The sequence below is a fragment of the Hyperolius riggenbachi genome, chromosome 1 (assembly GCF_040937935.1).
Source record: "Hyperolius riggenbachi isolate aHypRig1 chromosome 1, aHypRig1.pri, whole genome shotgun sequence".
Lineage (NCBI taxonomy): Eukaryota > Metazoa > Chordata > Amphibia > Anura > Hyperoliidae > Hyperolius > Hyperolius riggenbachi.
The window spans coordinates 308,914,282-308,937,202 of record NC_090646.1 but is presented as its reverse complement, the minus strand read 5'-3'; the positions used below and the strand labels follow the sequence as shown (position 1 = coordinate 308,937,202).

Here is a 22,921-nt window from a genome sequence, read left to right as displayed (position 1 = left end):
CTGAATTTAAGTCTGAGTTTTCTTTTGAAAGACCAGTACCTGTGTCCTCCATTCATGATGATTTTCTGCCCGGTACTGGTTTTGGTCTTGTCGTGTCGGACTCTGAGGTTGGCAGTTCCCCGACATGTTCTGAGGTTTCTCCTGTGCTGGTGTACCCCAATGTGCTCTGTGACCCAGAAAGCCCAAGTGTGCCTCGGTTACCAGCATGCTCAGATGCTTCCACGGTGGAGACATGCTCTAATATGGCCTGCCTGCTTGCATGCCCAGAAGTGGTCCCTGAAAGTCCTGATCTTGATGGGTGTCCTTGTAATTCTGAATCCAGAATAGTCATTGGTTCCTTAGGAGGGCTTGATAGTTCTCCATGTGAGCCTGGTGATTGTTCTGCCCTCTTGGGATCTCTGTGGAGCTTCAAAAGGTTCTGGGAGATTCCAGGAGAAATTTTACTTGGTACCCTGGATAAGATCAACAGTGGCTTTTGTGTTGTAAGGGACACTTCGAACAGGTATTGTGGCAGGTTTGGTATTTTCGGACGCTCCCTGGAAGGTGGTGGGTATTGTCTGGAGGGTGTCGATGGCTTCTTCTCTGGCGTTCACAGTCCTGATGGGTGTTATACTGAGACTGGTAGTACTGATGGGCATGTTTCGGTGGCGTTTGCTTCCGATGAGGTCAGTTTCGGCTGGACTGACTCTGGAATTGGGCCTTGTCGGGCTGTCCCGACCTTCATGAGTCTTCAGTTAGAGTCTTTTGCAAATATCTGTTTAGAGGGTCGTCTGGAATCCAACCCTAGAGGGGGGGGGGGTACTGTGATGATCCGCTCGGCTGCCTTCGCAGGCAGGCAGCTTTTTGACCACTGTTCAGGTCTGCATTCTGCAGGTCTCTGGAAAAGAGACCTTTTGTCAGTTTTGCAGCTTGCTGCTGCTGAGGAATTTGCATACGTTTGTCATGCAAATTGCCTAGCCACATCCTTTGTAGGCTTGCTCTATAAATACCATGTGATTCCACAGTACTTCGCTGGTCATTCCTTCAGGGTTTGTAGTAAACACTCCTAGAGTGTCAGCCATGCTACTTCTTGTTAAAGTTAGCTTAGAGTAATTCATGGGACTACACTAGGCAGTTTCCCTAGTGCAGTTAGGATTGCATATTTGTTTGTTTGTCTGTTGCGATTGTCCTGTCCCAGCGGTGGTCGACAGGAAATCGTTCTGTGTGTCTGGGTGCTAACCGGAGCAGCGGTTGTTACTGGTAGCCCCTTCTGATCTGTCTTGCCTGGATCGCACTCGCCTTGCGCTAGTGCTGTGGATCCTTCTGTTCTGTCTTCCTGGATCGCACTTGCCTTGCGCTAGTGCTGTGGATCCTTCTGATCTGTCTTGCCTGGATCGCACTCGCCTTGCGCTAGTGCTGTGGATCCTTCTGTTCTGTCTTTCTGGATCGCATTAGCCTCTAGCGCTAGCGCTGTGGATCCTTCTGATCTGTTTTCTTGTTCCTGTGTTTAGATCGCTCTAGCCGCTGGCATTAGCGGCTGTGGATCTTTCTGATCTGTGTTCCTGCTTGGATCACACTTGCTCTGGCGGAAGAGCGATGGATCCTTTCTGCCTAGTTCTTGTTTCTCGTTTGTCTGTCTTGTCTGATACGGGCGCTTGCTGTAGGCTCGGTGAGGTAACCGTTAAGCAAGCGTTCACATTCTTTGTTTCGTGTTTGTCTGTCGGTGGTTAGTTAGGCGTGTTTGTCTCTGTTGTGCTTAACACGCGGAGACCGCGCAATAAACGCGTTCGCTGTTGCGAATGAGTGCGGTGTTCGCGTTTAGTTAGCGTTTGTTATTTTCTTTATCATTCTCATTGTATTATTTGCTGTGCCCTTGCTCCTCTTGTGTTCTGTTCTAGTCTGTCTTGTGTCACTTCTGGCGATCGCCTTTCTCGCGATCGCGTTCCTACTTTTGTTTCTGCTGATGTGTGTTCACCGTCGCAGGGTCGCGACTAGATTGGTGAACACACATTCGTCCTGTCCCTGTACTCTTTCTCTTTATGGGCTGTTCAGCCCCGCATTGTCTTGATCTGTACAATCCCCATCTGGCATCTGTGGCCGTGCAGTGATTGTACTCGTCTGCACTCCACAGCGCCATCTGCCGGTGGGAATTGCCCTCTGCTGGTGCATTGCACCTAGCCTGGGTTCACCCAATTATACACTTGTGGAAGGTTTTCGCTGTGTCAGTGCGCATCTCATGCGCTGACCCAGGGACGGATCTAGGGGGGGGGGGGCAAGCGGGTATCTTGCCCCAGGCGCAGTTTGTTGAATTCTTAAAAAGACGGCAAAATGAATGGCAGTTTAGGCGCCAAAACCTGACCTTGCCCCAGGCGCAACTTGGTCTTGATCCGTCCCTGCCCGGCTGACCACGAAAACGATTCCGCAATCGTTACAGAATGACCAGCCCAACCGAAATTCCCAGGTAGGATCGCACACTATATTAAAGCAGTTAAAAGATCTGTACTCGTCCCTGATCCCCACCCATATGGAGATTATCTAGATACTGGGTTATTTGAACCGCCATTTGCCTCTTGGGAAATTGAGGCCTTGTTGGAGGAATTTGATTTTGATTGGAAAGCCTTTTGCGATTTTTATATCGCAAAAAGCGCGGATGTCCTGAATGATTGTCTCGACTCTATGTACCTTTTGATTTATTCTGATGAATGTGATGAGTGTGATGTGGATCTGGTGATTTATGTGTGGCAGACTATTTTGGATGAATTGCACACACACCAACCAATTACTTCCAATAAAGAGACACCATTGTCACATGATTATTCCTGTCTTTCTGGGGTAAAGCAAGTGAGTTTGGACACTGTGCAACCTGTAATGAATGGGTGTGACTCGACTGTGTACACCTGTGTGAATTCTGATGAAGTTTCTTCTGTTTGTTTGGAGGTTGAATCTGTGCGATCTGATGCCTGTTTCTCAGATGTTCCTGCCGATTGTGATCGGCGTGAGTGTGTCGGTTTAGTCAATAATATGTGGGATCCCTTGTCATGTAAAAACAGATCTTCCTCTCCCAGTACTACCTTAAGATCCTCCATCTATGATCTTGCTAAGGGGAAAATTCCTAAACTATGCAGTTTCAAGAGTAAGGTTAATATGACTAATAAAGTGTCTCATGTTGTTGTCACAACTTCTTCTTCTAATATTGCTCAGTATGAATGCTCAGACCTAGTCAGGTATGAATGGGAGCCCCCGTCCTAGAAAAAGCAGCTAGAAGTGCTGGTGTATGAATGGGGGATCGATTCAAAGTCGTTTTGTGAGTACTACATTGCCAGAAGTGAGTCTGTCTTGAAAGCAAGCATAACTTCTGCTTCCGCCTTAAGAAAAGAAAAGGGGTGTGAATATGACTTTGTGAGTCCGCTGATTTGTATGTGGAAAATGATTTTGAATGAACAACGTGTAATCCACTCAATTGATGTTTGTAAAAGCACATTGTCAGCTGGCGTTTCTGAGATCCAGCAATCCAGCCTGGAGATCTCAGAATCCCTGTCTTCAGAATGTCCAGTTTCGCAATCGATTGCGATCTTGGATTCGCAAATTTTGCGTTCTGTCTCCTCGGATTCGACATCGTTAGCCGAGTCTAAGAGTGAGACTTCACTTTGGGTTTGCGAATCTGACACTGAAGCATCTTTGCTGTGTCCAGAGAAGGTTTCTCTGAGCCTGCCCTGTACCATGAATAACAAAATTATGTCCACTCACACTGACATTTGTGAGTCCCTTTCTTGCCCTGGAGAAAGTACTGATTCTCCACCCTGTACTCTGGATGAGTCAGTATGGCCTTGCTTAGAATCTCCTGCAGTGTCCCTAGAGGCTCGTCTAGGTATTGCTGCTATTCTCACCTGTTTTTCTGCAATTTTGGATTTACAAGCTAGTTTGACTGCTATGCAGAATTCTGGGTGCAGTGAGATTGAAGTTAGGGAGTCAGTGTGTGTTCCAGTAAATATTCCTGTACATCCCGCTCATGATGATGAAATTCATTCTCAGCTTATGGTGGAACCATTCCTGGGACATCTGCCCTGCCTGCAGGAGGTATTTAATGTTCAGCAGTGTAACATGGATAGTTCAGAATCCTTCATAGAAAACTTGGAAAATGACATTTCTGAGGTCTTAGTTGATGTTTTGGAGGTTTCCAAGTCCCTCCTAAAGGGTGCAGAACTTCTAGGAGAAATCTCCTGCCCCCCAGATCTGTCTGAGGTTTTGCCCACTTCACTGGGCATTTCTGTTGTGCTGACTACCTTTGCAGCTCTTGTGGAGCTTCACTCATGTGTAGTCAATGGTGATATTACAGTCACAGAAAATTCTGAATTTAAGTCTGAGTTTTCTTTTGAAAGACCAGTACCTGTGTCCTCCATTCATGATGATTTTCTGCCCGGTACTGGTTTTGGTCTTGTCGTGTCGGACTCTGAGGTTGGCAGTTCCCCGACATGTTCTGAGGTTTCTCCTGTGCTGGTGTACCCCAATGTGCTCTGTGACCCAGAAAGCCCAAGTGTGCCTCGGTTACCAGCATGCTCAGATGCTTCCACGGTGGAGACATGCTCTAATATGGCCTGCCTGCTTGCATGCCCAGAAGTGGTCCCTGAAAGTCCTGATCTTGATGGGTGTCCTTGTAATTCTGAATCCAGAATAGTCATTGGTTCCTTAGGAGGGCTTGATAGTTCTCCATGTGAGCCTGGTGATTGTTCTGCCCTCTTGGGATCTCTGTGGAGCTTCAAAAGGTTCTGGGAGATTCCAGGAGAAATTTTACTTGGTACCCTGGATAAGATCAACAGTGGCTTTTGTGTTGTAAGGGACACTTCGAACAGGTATTGTGGCAGGTTTGGTATTTTCGGACGCTCCCTGGAAGGTGGTGGGTATTGTCTGGAGGGTGTCGATGGCTTCTTCTCTGGCGTTCACAGTCCTGATGGGTGTTATACTGAGACTGGTAGTACTGATGGGCATGTTTCGGTGGCGTTTGCTTCCGATGAGGTCAGTTTCGGCTGGACTGACTCTGGAATTGGGCCTTGTCGGGCTGTCCCGACCTTCATGAGTCTTCAGTTAGAGTCTTTTGCAAATATCTGTTTAGAGGGTCGTCTGGAATCCAACCCTAGAGGGGGGGGGGGTACTGTGATGATCCGCTCGGCTGCCTTCGCAGGCAGGCAGCTTTTTGACCACTGTTCAGGTCTGCATTCTGCAGGTCTCTGGAAAAGAGACCTTTTGTCAGTTTTGCAGCTTGCTGCTGCTGAGGAATTTGCATACGTTTGTCATGCAAATTGCCTAGCCACATCCTTTGTAGGCTTGCTCTATAAATACCATGTGATTCCACAGTACTTCGCTGGTCATTCCTTCAGGGTTTGTAGCAAACACTCCTAGAGTGTCAGCCATGCTACTTCTTGTTAAAGTTAGCTTAGAGTAATTCATGGGACTGCACTAGGCAGTTTCCCTAGTGCAGTTAGGATTGCATATCTGTTTGTTTGTCTGTTGCGATTGTCCTGTCCCAGCGGTGGCCGACAGGAAATCGTTCTGTGTGTCTGGGTGCTAACCGGAGCAGCGGTTGTTACTGGTAGCCCCTTCTGATCTGTCTTGCCTGGATCGTACTCGCCTTGCACTAGTGCTGTGGATCCTTCTGTTCTGTCTTCCTGGATCGCACTTGCCTTGCGCTAGTGCTGTGGATCCTTCTGTTCTGTCTTCCTGGATCGCATTAGCCTCTAGCGCTAGCGCTGTGGATCCTTCTGATCTGTTTTCTTGTTCCTGTGTTTAGATCGCCCTAGGCGCTGGCATTAGCGGCTGTGGATCTTTCTGATCTGTGTTCCTGCTTGGATCACACTTGCTCTGGCGGAAGAGCGGTGGATCCTTTCTGCTTAGTTCTTGTTTCTCGTTTGTCTGTCTTGTCTGATACGGGCGCTTGCTGTAGGCTCGGTGAGGTAACCGTTAAGCAAGCGTTCATGTTCTTTGTTTCGTGTTTGTCTGTCGATGGTTAGTTAGGCGTGTTTGTCTCTGTTGTGCTTAACACGCGGAGACCGCGCAATAAACGCGTTCGCTGTTGCGAATGAGTGCGGTGTTCGCGTTTAGTTAGCGTTTGTTATTTTCTTTATCATTCTCATTGTATTATTTGCTGTGCCTTTGCTCCTCTTGTGTTCTGTTCTAGTCTGTCTTGTGTCACTTCTGGCGATCGCCTTTCTCGCGATCGCGTTCTTACTTTTGTTTCTGCTGATGTGTGTTCACCGTCGCAGGGTCGCGACTAGATTGGTGAACACACATTCGTCCTGTCCCTGTGCTCTTTCTCTTTATGGGCTGTTCAGCCCCGCATTCTCTTGATCTGTACAATCCCCATCTGACATCTGTGGCCGTGCAGCGATTGTACTCGTCTGCACTCCACAGCGCCATCTGCCGGTGGGAATTGCCCTCTGCTGGTGCATTGAACCTAGCCTGGGTTCACCCAATTATACGCTCGTGGAAGGTTTTCGCTGTGTCAGTGCGCATCTCGTGCGCTGACCACGAAAACGATTCCGCAATTGTTACACAGGCCACTGCTTCCCAGGCTACTCAGAAACTAAGAAGTGGTGCCAATGTCAGCAGGCTCCAAACTGGTTTCCCATCCACTTCAAGATCAAATTCAAAATTCTGTGCTTGGCCTACAAATCGGTGGACAGGATCTGCCCAACCTACATATCTGATCTTGGTGTACGTATATACGAATCGCTGGTGATTTGGGATAGCTGAATCACTGCAGCCTGCTGCTGCAAAACTCCCCAGCGGCATTAAATACTGTTCCCCCTCTGAGTTGTTGCAACTTGGAGGGAGATGTAATTCGGGGTCTGGTAACCGCCGGAGCCCTAAATTACCCTTACGTACCCCACACAGCATTACATTGCTGAGCACCGTGCTCTGAAAACCACCTGCTTCGCTGATCTTGTGTACATGCACAAAATAGCCCGCCTCCTCCTTTCCTCCAGCGATCTGCGCCTGTTTGCATTGTGCATATCTCACTCCCATGCACAATTGCAGGACTTCATTAGGAGTACTCCCCACCTTTAATACCTTTAAATGAGCCCTCAAGCCTCTGGCAGAGCCCTCCTCCCTATTTTTTTTTTTTTACAGCTCAATTATGTAGATAGAAAAAAAAATAACAAATTCAGAATCAGAATTTATTTCGCCAAGTACAACGGTGGATTGTACCCGGAATTGGTTCTGACGCATACAGGGTCGTTGGTGAAAAACAAGAAAAAAAGCACGGTTAAGCATGGTACATACATAGACGTGGGACAAGCATATATAGGACAACATTACAGTTTGTGCGTACATTTAAGCAGAGCGTCGTATACAGTTAAGCATGGTACATACGTATAAACAAAAGCAAAATCAAAGCAAAAACAGAGAGCATTACAGCATACACGTGCAGTTAACATAATACACACAGAGCAATTACAGCATACACATACAATTAGCGTAATACAAACATAGCAAGACATACACTGATAGCAGGAACAGAAAAAGAGTGGGACTGGAGGAGCAGCCTGAGAGCTGATATGAGCGCTGCCATTTTTGGCACTAGACGCTACACAGCGATGCGCTCCCAACTAGACAGGTGCTACCGATTGTCCACGAAAAGTAGAGATGATGCTGGGGGGGATCATGATGGAGGCGGACAGCAAGGATCATTTGAGGCTGGTTGCTCGAGGAGAATCGCTCCTAATTTAGTCCGCACGGCTGTTTGATGAGGGTGCAGACACAGTGGGGCCCTGTGGTGCCAGGGGGCACCTTTGCTGGGCAGTGGTGGACGTGGGGCCTGGGACCACCCAGGGCAGCAGTGGTGGACATGAGGCCGGGGGGCACCTCAGCTGGGCAGCATTGGTGGACATAGGGCCGGGGGGGGGGGGGGGTGAGGGCACCCTGGCTAGGCAGCAGAGGTGGACAGGCCGGGGGCAGCATACCTTCTCTGTGGCTGCGAGGAGCAGCAACAGGCCCTCCATTTACACTGTGGCAGCGTGGTCGTTCTCCTGGTGACTTGGGGAGCCGCTGCAGTCAGGCCTCCTCTGCACGTGGAGGGTGTCCCATGTGCCCTTGCTGGTCCCTAGGCCCCCGGGCGACCCGTGGTGGAGGGGGATCAGCAACCCCAGCAGTCCTGGGCTGCAGACGTCCTACAGGTCTGTCCGGTGATGGGGAGGTCTCTGGGGGAGGTCTCCGGCGGCGGCCCTGGTCGGCTGATGGTGGCAGCAGGAGCACGTGGTGGCGGCGGGAGCGGCTTCTTCCCAGGCGGCAGCCCCCGACATTCAAGAGTGACCGAGGGCAGTGTGGAGCCGCCGCTGCCCCTCTCCATGTAGTCCCCGGCAGGAGAGGCGGAACGTATGCAGCGTGGAGGCAGCGTGGAGGCGGCGTGGTGCGGCGCTGCATGGTGTGTGCGGCGTCCCCTGGCTCCAGAGCGGCGTCCCGGCTCCCCTGGCAGCAGTGATTCCCCGGGCAAGCGATCCTCACCCCGCAGCACGCTACCTCCCGATCCTCCAGCAGCCTGCGAGGCACCTTCGTGGCCCCTGCATCATCCCCAGGTGGGTGGAGGTGGTTGGGAGGTCGCCAGAGGGGGAGTTAGGGGAAGGGGGGGAAAAAAGACCGGAGCCCTGTGGCCGTGGCGTCCTCACTCGGCGCCACACTTTCAATCCCCAGGGACTGTACTAGCTCTGCGCTTGATCCAAAGAAAATATTTAAAATTATAAAAATAGTAATACAAACATACAGTGTTCAATCCTGCACTTCTGCAATTGCGCAGCTACACCAAGCTGCCCAATGCAGATTGAATGAATCAGTCCAGCTTAGTGCTCTCAACACCTTCCCAATTCATTAGCCAGTTCATATATTAAAAAGTCCCAATCACTGTGACTTTATGCTTCGCTGAAGTCAAAACATAGGCGAGCTATTCCTTGTTGTAAAATCCAAACACTAAAAACTTGACCTGCGCTGCGTATATAGATAGTGTGTCACTCCCATCACCAACACCGAATGGAGAGCGGCTCACCAATTTCGTTGGACCACAAACAACAATGGTCAGATGCGCATATGGGGCATTCATGGCTCCCATCGCCTAAACAAACTGTTCCACCTTTGCAGCAGTCACCATAAGCGGATGAGGGTCCAATACTTGCACTTTAGCGTTCCCTCAGAATAAAAAGCACAACGCTCATAGTGCAACACTGTATAAAAGCTTTAAAATTTATTTCAAGTTTACACTTACAGATGTTGCAGATAATGCAGCGCATAGAGTTTTGCCACGGGCTCTCCCCCGTCTGGCCTCCCGGTCTGGCCAGTAAGTATCATCAATCCCTCCGTGTGGAGACCCTCCGGCTACCTTCTCTGATCTGTAGTGCTTCAAACGCGCCGTTCGTAGCTCCGCCCTATCGATTTCATCAAAAGCATGACTCATCAGGGGCTCGGAGCTACGGCGGCGCTACCCTGCTATTATTAGCTGTGGGGCAATTTGATTGGCTGAAGTACGCCTCCTCCCCAGTTCACAATAAAACTTAGGGGCCTACAAAATAGGGCCTACAAACCAGAGTAGGTGAGCATGTTCGTAATATAAAAAATGGTGTCAAAGGACATAGTGTGTCATCCCATTTTAAATGGAAACACCAGCAAAACCCAGAGCACCTTTTTTTTCTGCGGCTTGGAGAAGGTCCAAAATAACTGGAGAGGGGGTAACTTCATAAGGTTATTATCTCAAAAAGAAACTAAGTGGATATATGAAATGGAAACACTGAGCCCAAAGGGATTCAATATAGATACTGTCCAGCTGATCAAATTTGGTCTGACCACAATGAAGCAACGACCTTATTATCTTTGGTGTGCCACTCCCACCCGAGACACTCATATAGCCGGTGGTCATTGCTTCATTGTGATACGCAAGCCCCTTCACCGTGGCAAGGTAATGATCACGAAGGGGAATGGGCACATGTACATGCCTTTTATTTTGTTGTTGCAGCTGCCCGCAGTGCAGCCAGAAAAATTAGGCAGGCATGTACACACACCAGAAAGATTAGTATAGCGCCGCTGCTGGCAGCGTTAAAAATTCAGGAATCCGCATGGAGTCCTGGACCCTGTTGGTGGTGGCGGAGAAGGCAAGCGGCCTGCAGGCAGAGATGCTGTGTGTGGGGACTGACTTAGTCTTGGGGCAGGCAGTAGCCATCCGGGATCCATGCCTCATTCATTTTGATAAAGGTGAGGTACTGAACACTTTTGTGACTTAGGCGACTTCTCTTCTCACTGACAATGCCTCCAGCTGCACTGAAGGTCCTTTCTGACAGGACGCTTGCGGCAGGGCAGGAGAGAAGTTGGATGGCAAATTGGGACAGCTCTGGCCACAGGTCAAGCCTGTGCACCCAGTAGTCCAAGGGTTCATCGTCGCTGCTCGCAGTGTCTACATCCACAGTTAAGGCCAGGTAGTCGGCTACCTGCCGGTCCAGGCATTGGTGGAGGGTGGATCCGGAAGGGCTACGGCGAGGCGTTGGACTAAAGAACTTCCGCATGTCTGACATCACCATGAGATCGCTGGAGCGTCCTGTCCTTGCCTGTGTGGACATGGGAGGAGGAGGATTACTGGCAGTGGTATCTTTATTGCGTTGTGCTGTCGCATCACCCTTAAACGCATTGTAAAGCATCATTGCCAGCTTGTTCTGCATGTGCTGCATCCTTTCCGCCTTCTGTTGTGTTGGTAACAGGTCTGCCACTTTGGGCCTGTACCGAGGGTCTAGTAGCGTGGCCACCCAGTACAGGTCATTCCCCTTGAGTTTTTTTTATATGGGGGTCCCTCAACAGGCTGGACAACGTGAAAGAGGCCATCTGCACAAAGTTGGATCCAGACGTACTATCCATCTCCTCTTGCTCTTCCTGAGTGATGTCACGTAAGTCCTCTTCCTCCCCCCAGCCATGAACAATACCACGGGAACGTGGAGCAGCACAAGCCCCCTGTGATGGCTGCTGCGGTTGTTCTTCTGCCGCCACCTCTTCCTCCTCCACAGAAACACCGAGTCTGACTCCTCTTCTTCCCTACATGACTCCTATTCTTCCTCCTCCTTCCCCCTCTGTGCTGCCGCAGGTGTTGAGGAAACATCTGGTTCAGATGAAAATTGCTCCCATGACTCCTCCTGCCATAACTGTTTTTCTTCACGCTCCTCCACAGCTTGATCCACCATTCTACGCACGGCACGCTCCAGGAAGTAAGCGTAGGGGATCAAGTCGCTGATGAACTCACCAGGTTGGTCACCTCCTCAAATGGCCGCATGATCCTGCATGCATTTTGCATCAGTGTCCAGTTGTTGGGCCACAACTTCCCATCTTCCCAGATTGTGTCCTTCTACTGTACTGTACAGGTACTGGGTGACAGCTTTCTCCTGGTCTAGCAGGCGAGAGAACATGAGCAGGGTCGAATTCCAGCGAGTCAGGCTATCGCATATCAAGCGTCTCACTGGCAAGTTGTTTCTCTGCTGAATGTCCGCAAAGCGTGCCATGGCCGTGTAAGACCACCTGAAATGCCCACATAACTTCCTGGCCTGCTTCAGGATGTCCTCTAAGCCTGGGTACTTTGACACAAATCTTTGAACGACCAGAATCAGCACATGTGCCATGCAGGGTACATGTGTCAGCTTTCCCAAATTCAAAGCGGAAAGGAGATTGCTGCCGCTGTCACACACCACGTTGCCGATCTCCAGCTGGTGCGGGTCAGCCATTGCTCCACCTCTTTGTTAAGAGCAGCCAGGGGAGCTGGTCCAGTGTGACTCTCCGCTTTGAGGCAAGACATGTCTAAAATGGCATGACACCGTCGTACCTGGCATGCAGCGTAGGCTCTGGGGAGATGGGGCTGTGTAGCTGGAGAGGAGGAGATGGCAGCACCACTAGAGTTGAACTGCCACTCAGCCAAGGAGGAGGAGGAGGATGACAGTGAAGAGGATGTAGCAGGAGGAGAAGGAGAGGAGGTGGCAGAAGGCCTGCCTGCAAGCCGTGGAGGTGTCACAAGTTGGTCCGCTGCACAGCCACGTACTTCCTGCTTGCCATCGGTCACCAGGTTGACCCAATGGGCTGTGTATGTAATGTAGCGGCCCTGCCCGTGCTTGGCAGACCTCCATGGTCAAGTGGACCTTTGACCCAACGCTCTTCGCCAGAGATGACACCATATGCCTCTCAATTGCACGGTACAGTTTGGGTATGGCCTGTTTAGAAAAATAATTGCGGCCTGGTATCTTCCACTGCGGTGTCCCAATGGCTACAAATTTACGAAAAGCCTCAGACTCCACCAGCTTGTATGGTAATAGCTGGCGAGCTAATAGTTCCACCATGCCAGCTGTCAGACGCCGGGCAAGAGGGTGACTGGCAGAAATTGGCTTCTTCCGCTCAAAGACTTCCTTCACGGACACCTGGCTGCTGTGGGCAGAGGAGCAGGAACCGCTCAAGGGCAGAGGCGGTGTGGAGGAGGGTGGCTGTGAAGGTGCAAGGGAGAAAGCGGCTGAAGATGCTGCACCTGAAGGAGTAAGAGGAGGTGGAGGGTGGCTTGTCTTTTGGGTGCTGCTTTTCCTCAGGTGTTCTTGCCATTGCTGTTTGTGCCTTTTCTCCAGGTGCCTTCGTAAGGCACTTGTCCCTACATGAGAGTTGGCCTTTCCACGGTTCAATTTTTGGAGGCAGAGACAACAGATGGCTTTGCTCCGATCTAAGGACACACGTTAAATAATGTCCAAACCACTGAGCCCCCCTGGGGTGATGGCACTATGGTGGCATCAGCAGCTGACATTGAAGGGCATGTTGCCTGGCTGTCCATAGCTGGCGATGCATGGCGCCGGACACTGCCCCCAGCAGTTTCTGAGGACGAGCTCCCTCTGCTTCTTTCATGGACTCGTCTCCTCCTACTCCTCTCTGCCTACCCCTCTGAACTGACCCCCTGGTCATCTCCTCTATTGGGAACATACGTGGCATCTCCTCTATTGGGAACATATAATCGTCATCATAATCCTCCTGCCCAGCTTCGCTTTCCTCAGGCACCTCCAAAACTGCACCAACACCAGGTACTTCATCATCCCCCTCCTCACACGTTACGTCCATACATAGTTACATAGTTACATAGTTATTTTGGTTGAAAAAAGACATACATCCATCGAGTTCAACCAGTACAAAGTACATCTCCAGCCCGTCCCCCACATACCCCTGTTGATCCAGAGGAAGGCGAAAAAACCCCCACAAGGCATGGTCGCCACCTAACTCAGACGTATGAGGTGGTGTAACTTGCTTAGCGCCTTCATCTTGTTGTAGCAGTATTGGCTGTGAATCAGTGATTTCCACACCAAATAACTCCTGCGAAGTGTCAAATGCAGTGGATGTGGTGCTTGTAGTAGTGCTAGTGGCTGCGGGAGATGAGGTGTTCTGTGTTAAATAGTCAAGCACGCCCTGACAATCTTGGGAAGTGATAGCACGTGCCTTCTTCGGAGCACTGTACTTTGGGCCAGGGCCGCACAAAATAACATCAACACGACCGCGCACAGACCTGCCGGTGCCAGGTGGCCTTCCTCTGGGTCTGCCTCTACATCTTCCTTTACCTGGTTTGTCCATTTAGTCCATGCTAGGTATATGCAGAGAGGTGGGTTCACTGAACACAAAAGGTAGTTATATGCAGAGCGGTGGGTTCACTCAACACAACAGCTAGGTATATGCAGTGAGGTGGGTTCACTCAACACAAAAGGTAGATAGATGCAGTGAAGTGGGTTCACTCAACACAAAAGGTAGGTAGATGCAGTGAGGTGGGTTCACTCAACACAACAGCTAGGTAGATGCAGTGAGGTGGGTTCACTGAACACAAAAGGTAGGTAGATGCAGTGAGGTGGGTCCACTGAACACAAAAGATAGTTATATGCAGTGAGGTGGGTTCACTCAACACAAAAGGTAGGTAGATGCAGTGAGGTGGGTTCACTCAACACAACAGCTAGGTAGATGCAGTGAGGTGGGTTCACTCAACACAACAACTAGGTAGATGCAGTGATGAGGTGGGTTAACTAAACACAACAGGTACTAGGTATATACAGTACTGGGTATTAAATGTGCACCTGTGTCACACAGGTAGTCACTGAATGTGCGGGGCAGCTGGCAGTGGCACACACACAGTATGAATTATCAAGGCTGTCTATGCAACACAAGTGTCAGTGGGACACACAGAAGAAAAAAAATAGATCACAAGAACAGGATTAGCTCTGAAAAGAGCTGTTGTGGGGTGCTATTACAGCAATAAGATTCAGCCAGGAGCAAGCTAACAAGCCAAGAGCCTAACTAATCTTTCCCTAGGAGAAACAATCTGCAGCAGCTTGCCCTACTCTGACTATTGCAGGTACACGAGTGAGTGTAATGGCCGGCGGAGCCTGCCTTATATAAGGGGGGGAGTGGCTCCAGGGCTGAGTGTAGCCTGATTGGCTACAATGTGCCTGCTAACTGTGATGTAGAGGGTCAAAGTTGACCCTAATAGAGCATTATGGGGGGAATCGAACTTCCGGGAAAGTTCGCCTTCGCCGGCGAAGGCGAACCACCCGATGTTCGCCTGGAACCGTTCGCCGGCGAACCATTTGGGCCATCTCTACCTGCCAGCAGTAAAAATGTCACCATGTGATAAATGTCAGAATGTAAATCAGGGAGAGGAAAGCTTTTACAAAGGGCAAACACTGACTAAATCATGTATACATAATTATTGTAAAAATGAAGCACTTTTTTAATTACATTATTTTCACTGGAGTTCTTCTTTAAGTGAACATCTGTGGTTACCCACAATGCACCGCTACTGAATATGCAAATTATAATCTTTATGCCTCTGAAGCCAGGCTTGCATCTAGAACTGCTGATGTATAGCCAGCCTATAGCTTTACATTTTACAGAGCCACATCAACCCCACATGCAGACAGCCTGTTTCGGACTTTTGGTCCTCCTCAGTACATGGAAGGGATTGATATGGCTCTACGGGATAGGGCTTGGACCAGTATAAGAGTAACCAAACAGCTTGGGGTGACCCAAAACCACTAGGAAAGTATAGGGGACTAAAAGAGACAGAAAAGCCTTCCTACTAAAAGCTATGCTATTGCTTAGTGTGCCAAAATCATGCATGATCTTGTTTTGTTTTGAGTTCCTTGTATGTGCTACCCTGTATGTTAACCCATTTATCTTTTGTGCAATGCTGCGTAATATGTTGGCCCTTTGTAGATACAATAAATAATATAAATAAGGGCTTCCTGTTCCTGCCTCAGTATGCTGCTGAGTGGGCAGGACTAGAGATGGCCCGAACCTCCGATTTTCGGTTCGCGAACCCGTTCGCAAACTTTCGCAAACCTCAATAGACTTCAATGGGGAGGCGAACTTTGAAAACTAGAAACATTTATGCTGGCCACAAAAGTGATGGAAAAGATGTTTCAAGGGGTCTAACACCTGGAGGGGGGCATGGCGGAGTGGGATAGACACCAAAAGTCCCAGGGAAAAATCCAGATTGGACGCAAAGCAGCGTTTTAGGGGCAGAAATCACATTGAATGCTAAATTGCAGGCCTAAAGTGCTTTAAAACATCTTGCATATGTATAAATCAATCAGGGATTGTAATTAGAGTACTGCTTCACACTGACACACCAAACTCACTGTGTAACGCACCGCAAACAGCTGTTTGCGTAGTGACGGCCGTGCTGGACTGGTGCGCACCATGGCGAGATTGCTCTTCCTCACTCAGTGATGTCAGGTAATGTCTTACTGCCTTATCAACTTTCAATGGTTCTTTCTCTACCATTGTTAAAGCTTACATCTATTTTTTTAAATACTTGTTCTGCTTGCTGTTCAGTACCTGCAACGAGAATCTTTTATGGAGGGCAAGTCTGCCATTGTGAGTGACCATTGGTAATGGCCAGGGAATCCTGGTTCGATTCCGGTCCGGAGTGGGAGCCTAAGAAACAGCTACCACCACCACATATCCAAGGAAGGCAGCAGGCACGCTGTGGGCAAAGGAGCAGGAACGGTTACCACACATCCAAGGAAGGCAACAGGCATGGCATGCACGTCCCGAGGTAGTGACCAAAAATAACAATACAGGAGGACTTTCGAGGCCCTGCTGTATATGACACTGATAGACTGTACTACCTGTAACAAGAATCTGTTATGGAGGGCAAGTCTGCCATCCATTCAAATGAAAGGTATGCACTGACTGCCAGGTATAATACAATTTGCAGTCAAAGATGCAGTGAAAGGTATGCAGTGACTGCAAACAGCTGTTTGTGTAGTGATGGCCGTGCTGGACTGGTGCGCACCATGACAAGAGTAAGTATGTATTTTTAATGTAAACCCGTACCTCACAGTTTTAGTGCCACAGCCATAAATAAATTATAAACAGTACCCATATCAGTCTGTTTTAAGTGCAGCTGCATTTTCATTATCTTTACAGGCCAGGAAGACATATGGGAAAGTGTAAATATAATATTTAGTTAAAAGTCTTTACTTTTGTAGTTAAAAACAGATCATTGCTTCTGACTGCTGTTGCACACTTAGGGCCCTTTTCCACCAAAAATTGTGATTGACATTGATTATCACCATTTAAGACTAATGCATTTTTGGTGGTTACTGGTATTTTGTAGCGGGTATTGAAAAAACAAATGCAGGCCAATTGCAATCGGACAAAAAAATGCAGCATGCAATGCGTTATGAATTGGCCAAAAAACAAAGCACATTGGTGGAAAAGGGGGCACCGCGATTAACATGTTAACTGCGGTTACTTTGCTATCCGCAAAGGGCCTTGAGTGATTTTTTTCAAACTCTGTCTGTTAAGCTATTGTACAAGGAAAACAAATTATACAATTATGTATAAGAATATTAAATAGAAGGATCTCATTGTTATTTTTATCTGTGTAGTCACATGTATTTCTCCTTTAGAGAGTTGTTATGTTTATGAAGTTCTTGTAACTGCATATAATAACTATTATACGTCTATATCTTGTTAAACGGCGCTGCAATATCAATAAAGTCCTCTTTCCCTTTATTAAAGTCAGTTCACTGCCAATCAAAATAGTCTCTGGTGTCTGCGCTTCTAGTTAGGTGTAGCCAAACCCTTCTGAAAAAGTTTCATATAATAGATAGCGCTCCACTTCAGTTGTAAAGATGAGATAAAATTGAATGCCCCTATAGGGACCGCACTCAACCGTCCAAATTGACCACTGCTAGACTGGTCAACGAAGGCTCTGATTTTCTCCTTATTCAAGCTCTTTTGTTGTCTGACGTCCGTCCAGTTACTGCAACTCAGGATAGGTAGTCTCCCTTTCAGGCTGTCTCCCCTTCAAGCTTGAGTTCCACATATACCTCATAAGCAAGAATGAGATCCCATAGCATGACTCCGTTAAAAATTGAACAGTTTTATTTTGTTAAAATACTCACAAAGGTGGAATTGGTACAGCGTTTAGAGTATTAACGGGCTCTCCCCCGTACCTCCTGGGTAGGCCTGAATATAGCACCGTTCCTCCGCGTCCTAGGTGCCCGTTCTCACGTCCTAGCATGCTTCCTGGTTGTCCTCCGGCTCCACCCTACGTATTTCGTCACACCATGTGACTCATCAGGGGCGTGGTTAGCCATTGGACACCAGGTAAATTTAAAGCGTTGCGTCATGCGTGGTTTCCGTCGCATCCGCCTTACTAATGGCAGCGCTTGCGTCCGTGCCGTCACATCGTAACTGATCAAGTAAAGATGGTGAGCCGTCCGCCGTGATGACGTCACGCTGTGCAGTAGGAAGTGAAAAGTTAAAAACATGTGTTCCAGCATGGTTCCTGTTCTCGAGTTAAGAGCCCGTTTTCCAAGCAGTTATAAACATTTTCACATAACAATTATAAACAATTCATAATACATTTTAAAAAGTATTAATCACATTGAATAAATATATTGGTAAGTTAAGAGATACAGAATTGTGCCTCTGAAAGGGAGACTACCTATCCTGAGTTGCAGTAACTGGACGGACGTCAGACAACAAAAGAGCTAGAATAAGGAGAAAATCAGAGCCTATGTTGACCAGTCTAGCAGTGGTCAATTTGGACGGGTGAGTGCGGTCCCTATAGGGGCATTCAATTTTATCTCATCTTTACAACTGAAGTGGAGCGCTATCTATTATATGGAACCATATAATAACTATTGGTGTCTTTTATTTTAAAAAACATATTTTGCCATTATGATACATGGCAGCATCAGTATGACAGATGCTTGGTGCATTTCTAAGCATAATTTTTTTTATTTACATGATAAAAAAAGCTTTTTAATTTAACAAAAAAATTGTATAACAATAAAATTGTAAGGTTAAATTAATGTCAGTCTACTGTTTGTTGTTTTAAACATCAGTTGTCTTTGAAACTGGACTGTTGTTATAGTTGTCATTCACTGATGTTTACATGTTTATTTTAAGTACATATTCTTTAGTGACCCTTCTTGACATTTTTGTGTTTTTTTTTGTGTTTTTTTTTTTTTGTCTTTTTTTATTGGGCTATTCCAGGAGCCATGGCTAACCATCTTATTACCAATGCTCTACTTCGTCCTCGTGGCACTAACAATCCTTATAATACATTGCTCGGGGAATTGGCTGTCTATAACAACCCTTCTGTAAGCATATACAAATTACAAGGTGTGCTCGAGTTTTCTAAATATTTTAATTAAAGTCCCTTTCTGCATTTTTGTATTTCCAATAAAGTTTTCAATAAAACATTCCTATGCCTAAATTGTAAAAGTCTCAGTCGCCAGCTCAGCAAATTGATATCGATAGTGTTTATCATTTAGCCTGTATTATGACTGAAAGTATGCACTATTGATTTCAGTAAGTGCATTGATTGGAATAGCACGTTTATTGTTGCTTACTTATTGACTTCTTGCTCACATTTTTAAGTTTTATTTGCATATTTGTGTCACATCAAGTACTTTTTTTTTTTTAATTGTTCTGTTCCTTCATTATTTACTTTCATACTTCTCAGTTCATCATATCTGTGATATCATCCGCTGAGCCTTATTTAAGTGCATGCTATTTTCTTGAGATTTGTTTCACGGGTAAGTGTGAAGTAGGTGTATCATACTTAAAATGTCTTTACTTGTAGTGGACTTTTGTGTTCCATTTTAATAACTTTTGGCTATGTACTGCGACATGTCAATTTGTTTTCATTTTTAAACAACTAATCTTCATTCTCAAAAAGGGTCACTGTATGTGACTAGACATTTCTTAAACAACTAGTCTTCATTCTCAAAAAGGGTCACTGTAAGTGACTAGACATAACCCTCTTTTTGAGCTTTAATAAGATGAATGCGAATGTGAAAATATATAGCCTTATATAATTTTGTCCTGAAATACAATGGAAAAGGCCCTTTAAAATATAAGTCTACAGTTATATTAGTATTACATTGCAGTCTTATTCTGGGTTATTCTTCTCGCAAAGCATTCTGCCTGTCAAGTGACAGGCAGCCTATTGGGCCAATCAAGGTGCAGAGATCTTGTCCTAAGACGCTACAGGACCCGAAGGGACTCAGGGCAGGATTAAAGGAGCGGGTGGTATTTAAAAGCAGCGCACCCTAGTTACCAGCAAACACTACGTAGCACTACTGCTCGTAGCATGCCCAATGACATTTTAACTTTATCAACTTCGACATGCAAAATGTAGAATGGGCATTCATGGTCTACATCGATATTTGCATCAATATCTGCTACATCCATATCTGCTACAGCTGTGTGATTGTCGAAGTTGCAGGCAGTGTAAGGAAATTTATTGGCTTCAATCGGAAATACAAGGTACAAACAGGATGAAAAGGCGCCCAAACGATAATAAAATGAATTAAAATCTATAAAATAAATAAGGTTTGAGGTGGCTTATCTCAATGAAGACAAATTCATATATGAATGAATAATCTTTAATAGCATTGGCAACGCGTTTCGTGGGTCTCCACCCACTTCCCCAGGCCAAATCAGGTGCCTAGAATCATTAAGAAAAAAAGCGCTAAAACACTCTGAACACTAATGATGAATAAATCCATAAATATAAAGTTACATAAAATTGCATACAATAGCACAAAAATCAATAGCACCAAATTCAAATGCATGCCCTGGTTACAACCTATCTGGAGTGCATATATAGGAAAACATGGAAATAGATCCATAATAAAAACATGGTAAACAAAGTTACATAAATTTGCTTGCAATAGCACAAAATTCAAGCGCATGCCCTGAGTGCAACCTACCTGGAGTGCATCTATCGGAAAACATCAACATAGATGCATAATAAAAACATGGTATACAAAGTTACATACATTTGCATGCAATAGCATAAAATTTAATTACACGTTTTAGTGCGAGATCTCTAGAGTGCATACGTAAGTCGTAAGGGTCACTTATTATAAACCCATAGGATGTTTATATATTGCATACAAAAAGGACAAAAAAACAAATTAAATCCATATGTAGAAAATATACTATATGAAAATAGCACAATATACTGGGCATACCAAAAATAATTATACACAGTTACAGGGGACTGGACAAGATCAACAGTAACCGCTGCTGTTAAAAAAAAAAGTATGTCACTACAACCAATACAATTGGGCAGAGGAAGGGTTAGTTAAGGTCTGCAGCATAAACATTGCTGTAGCAAAGAACACACCTAATCTATACAGGCAAATCAAGAGTTGCGGGATACACAGTGCAGGAATCTCTGCAGTCCAAAATAAAATTGTATAGAAGCGTGGGGGGGGGGGGGGGGTTAATGGAGCACTACAGTCTAGGGTATAATTATGCATAGGCAGGGGAGGATAAATAAAGCTTCCATAAATTACTTACCACGCTATGTTCAGAGCCAGAAATAACAATAATAACAATAACAATAATAGTTATATAGCGCTTTTCTCCCTGGGGACTCAAAGCGCTGTGACCCTGCATTATGCAGTCTCAAAGGCTAGGGAAAAGAGGTGAGTTTTTAGCCTTTTTTTAAAGCTGTCCAGAGAGGGAGCCTCTCGTACTGATTGTGGAAGTGAGTTCCATAGAGTAGGGGCTGCGTAGGAAAAGGCCCGAGCACCAAATGTTAAGTGTATCCTGGGAATAATCAGCTTCATCTTGTTGGCAGAGCGGAGGGTGCATGGAGGGGCATAAAGTTCCAATAGATCCGCTATGTATTTGGGACCCATGTGGTGTATAGCCTTGAATGTCAGCAGGCAGATCTTAAAATTGATTCTCCATTTTACTGGCAGCCAGTGAAGAGTTTGCAGTACTGGGGTGATGTGTGAGCTGCGGGGGGCATTGGCTAGGAGTCTGGCTGCAGCATTCTGTACTAGCTGTAAGGGGCGCAGAACCTTTTCTGTAGATCCGATGAACAGGGCGTTGCAGTAGTCTAGGCGGGAGGATACAAATGCATGAACCAGGGCAGGTAGGTCTTCAGCTGGGATAAGGTGTTTGATTTTCGCTATATTTCTTATATGGAAGAAGGAAGACTTGACGACAGCTGATATCTGCTGTTTGAGTTTTAGATTTCCATCCAGGATCACCCCAAGGTTTCGCACAGAGTCTTTATACTGTACAGTATCTCCCCCAATTGCTAGTTTGAGGTGGTGAGCGTTTTGAACTTTATCCATCATGTGTGGACCACCTACCACCAACACCTCTGTTTTGTCAGAGTTCAGCCTCAGCCAGCTGGTGTTCATCCAATTTTTTAAATCCACTAGACACGCATTTATGGATGCTGATGGGTCTTGGGTGCGAGGCTTGAAGGACAGATACAGTTGTGTGTCATCTGCATAACAATGGTATCCTAGGCCATAGTTCTGGATTATTTTGCCCAGTGGGAGCATGTAGACTGCAAAGAGTAATGGTGATAGTACAGAACCCTGTGGAACTCCATAGGGAAGTGGCACTGGATTAGAGTAGTGTGTGCCCAGACACACTTGCTGTGTCCTGCCAGATAGGAAAGTCTGAAACCAGCTAAGAACAGTACCCCTTAGGCCACAGTAATTCTTCAGTCGCTGGATTAGTATTTCATGATCCACAGTATCAAATGCTGCAGACAAGTCAAGAAGAATCAGAATTGAGCAATCACCCTTGTCCCTTGCAGTAAGTAGATCATTCATTACTCGGACTAATGCCGTTTCAGTGCTGTGCCTTTTCCTGAATCCTGACTGAAAAGTATCAAAGATGTTGTTATCTGTAAGCCTGGCTTCCAGCTGGTTGGCGACTACTTTCTCGATAACTTTTGATAGGAATGGTAAGTTCGCCACAGGTCTGTAGTTGGTTACAGAATCAGGATCTAGTGATGGTTTCTTCAAGAGGGGTTTTATGATTGCTTTCTTTAGTTCTTCTGGGAAAAGTCCACTTTGCAAGGAGCACTGAGTGATTTTGTGAAGTGCTGGCCTGATCAGCTCTGGGCACTGCATTAAGGATCCAGTTGGGCCAGGATCCAGGTCGCAGGTAGTGGGGCGGAGACTTTGAATGAGAATTCCAAAATCTTCTTTACTCAGAGTGTCAAAGACTTGCCATGGTGGTACGGTAGTAGGCAGATGCAAAGTCCAGTGGTCAATTGATGTTGGTGTAATGCTGGCACGGATGGTAGACACCTTGTTTGTGAAGAAGGCAGAGAATTCTTCACACCTTTCCCTGGAGAATGTGGTTGGGGCTTTTAGGCAGGAAGGATTGCAGATTGATTCCACTGTGTGGAAGAGTTGACCAGCTCTGTTGTTGGCTGTAGATATTTTGTGCGAGATAAAGTCTGATTTTTTCTTGGTTATTGCTTGTTGGTATTGTCTGAGGTGTTGAATTAGGCTAGATTTGTGCTCCTCAGACCCTGATTTACGCGACTGTCTTTCAAGTCTGCGCCCTTTCTTTTTTAGATCCATGATGGTTTTGTCAAACCAATTAGCTTTCTGCTTTTTGGTTGCTGATT

The 22,921-nt window shown here is 46.7% G+C and overlaps 1 protein-coding gene across 9 annotated transcripts in view; it reads left to right on the top strand.

Moving 5' to 3' along the window:
• ADGRL3 (adhesion G protein-coupled receptor L3) overlaps positions 1 to 22,921 on the top strand; it is a 2,975,920-nt gene that overhangs the window by 2,784,718 nt on the left and 168,281 nt on the right. For 4 of the 9 annotated variants that reach the window (XM_068233819.1, XM_068233818.1, XM_068233817.1 and 1 more), the window contains one exon: positions 18,514 to 18,642. The exons of 3 other annotated variants lie outside the window; for them this stretch is intronic. In XM_068233819.1, the coding sequence (XP_068089920.1) occupies positions 18,514 to 18,642 (129 nt within the window). The remainder of the gene's footprint in view (positions 1 to 18,513; positions 18,643 to 22,921) is intronic. 2 more of the 9 variants (XM_068233824.1, XM_068233823.1) reach the window with 1 other exon arrangement.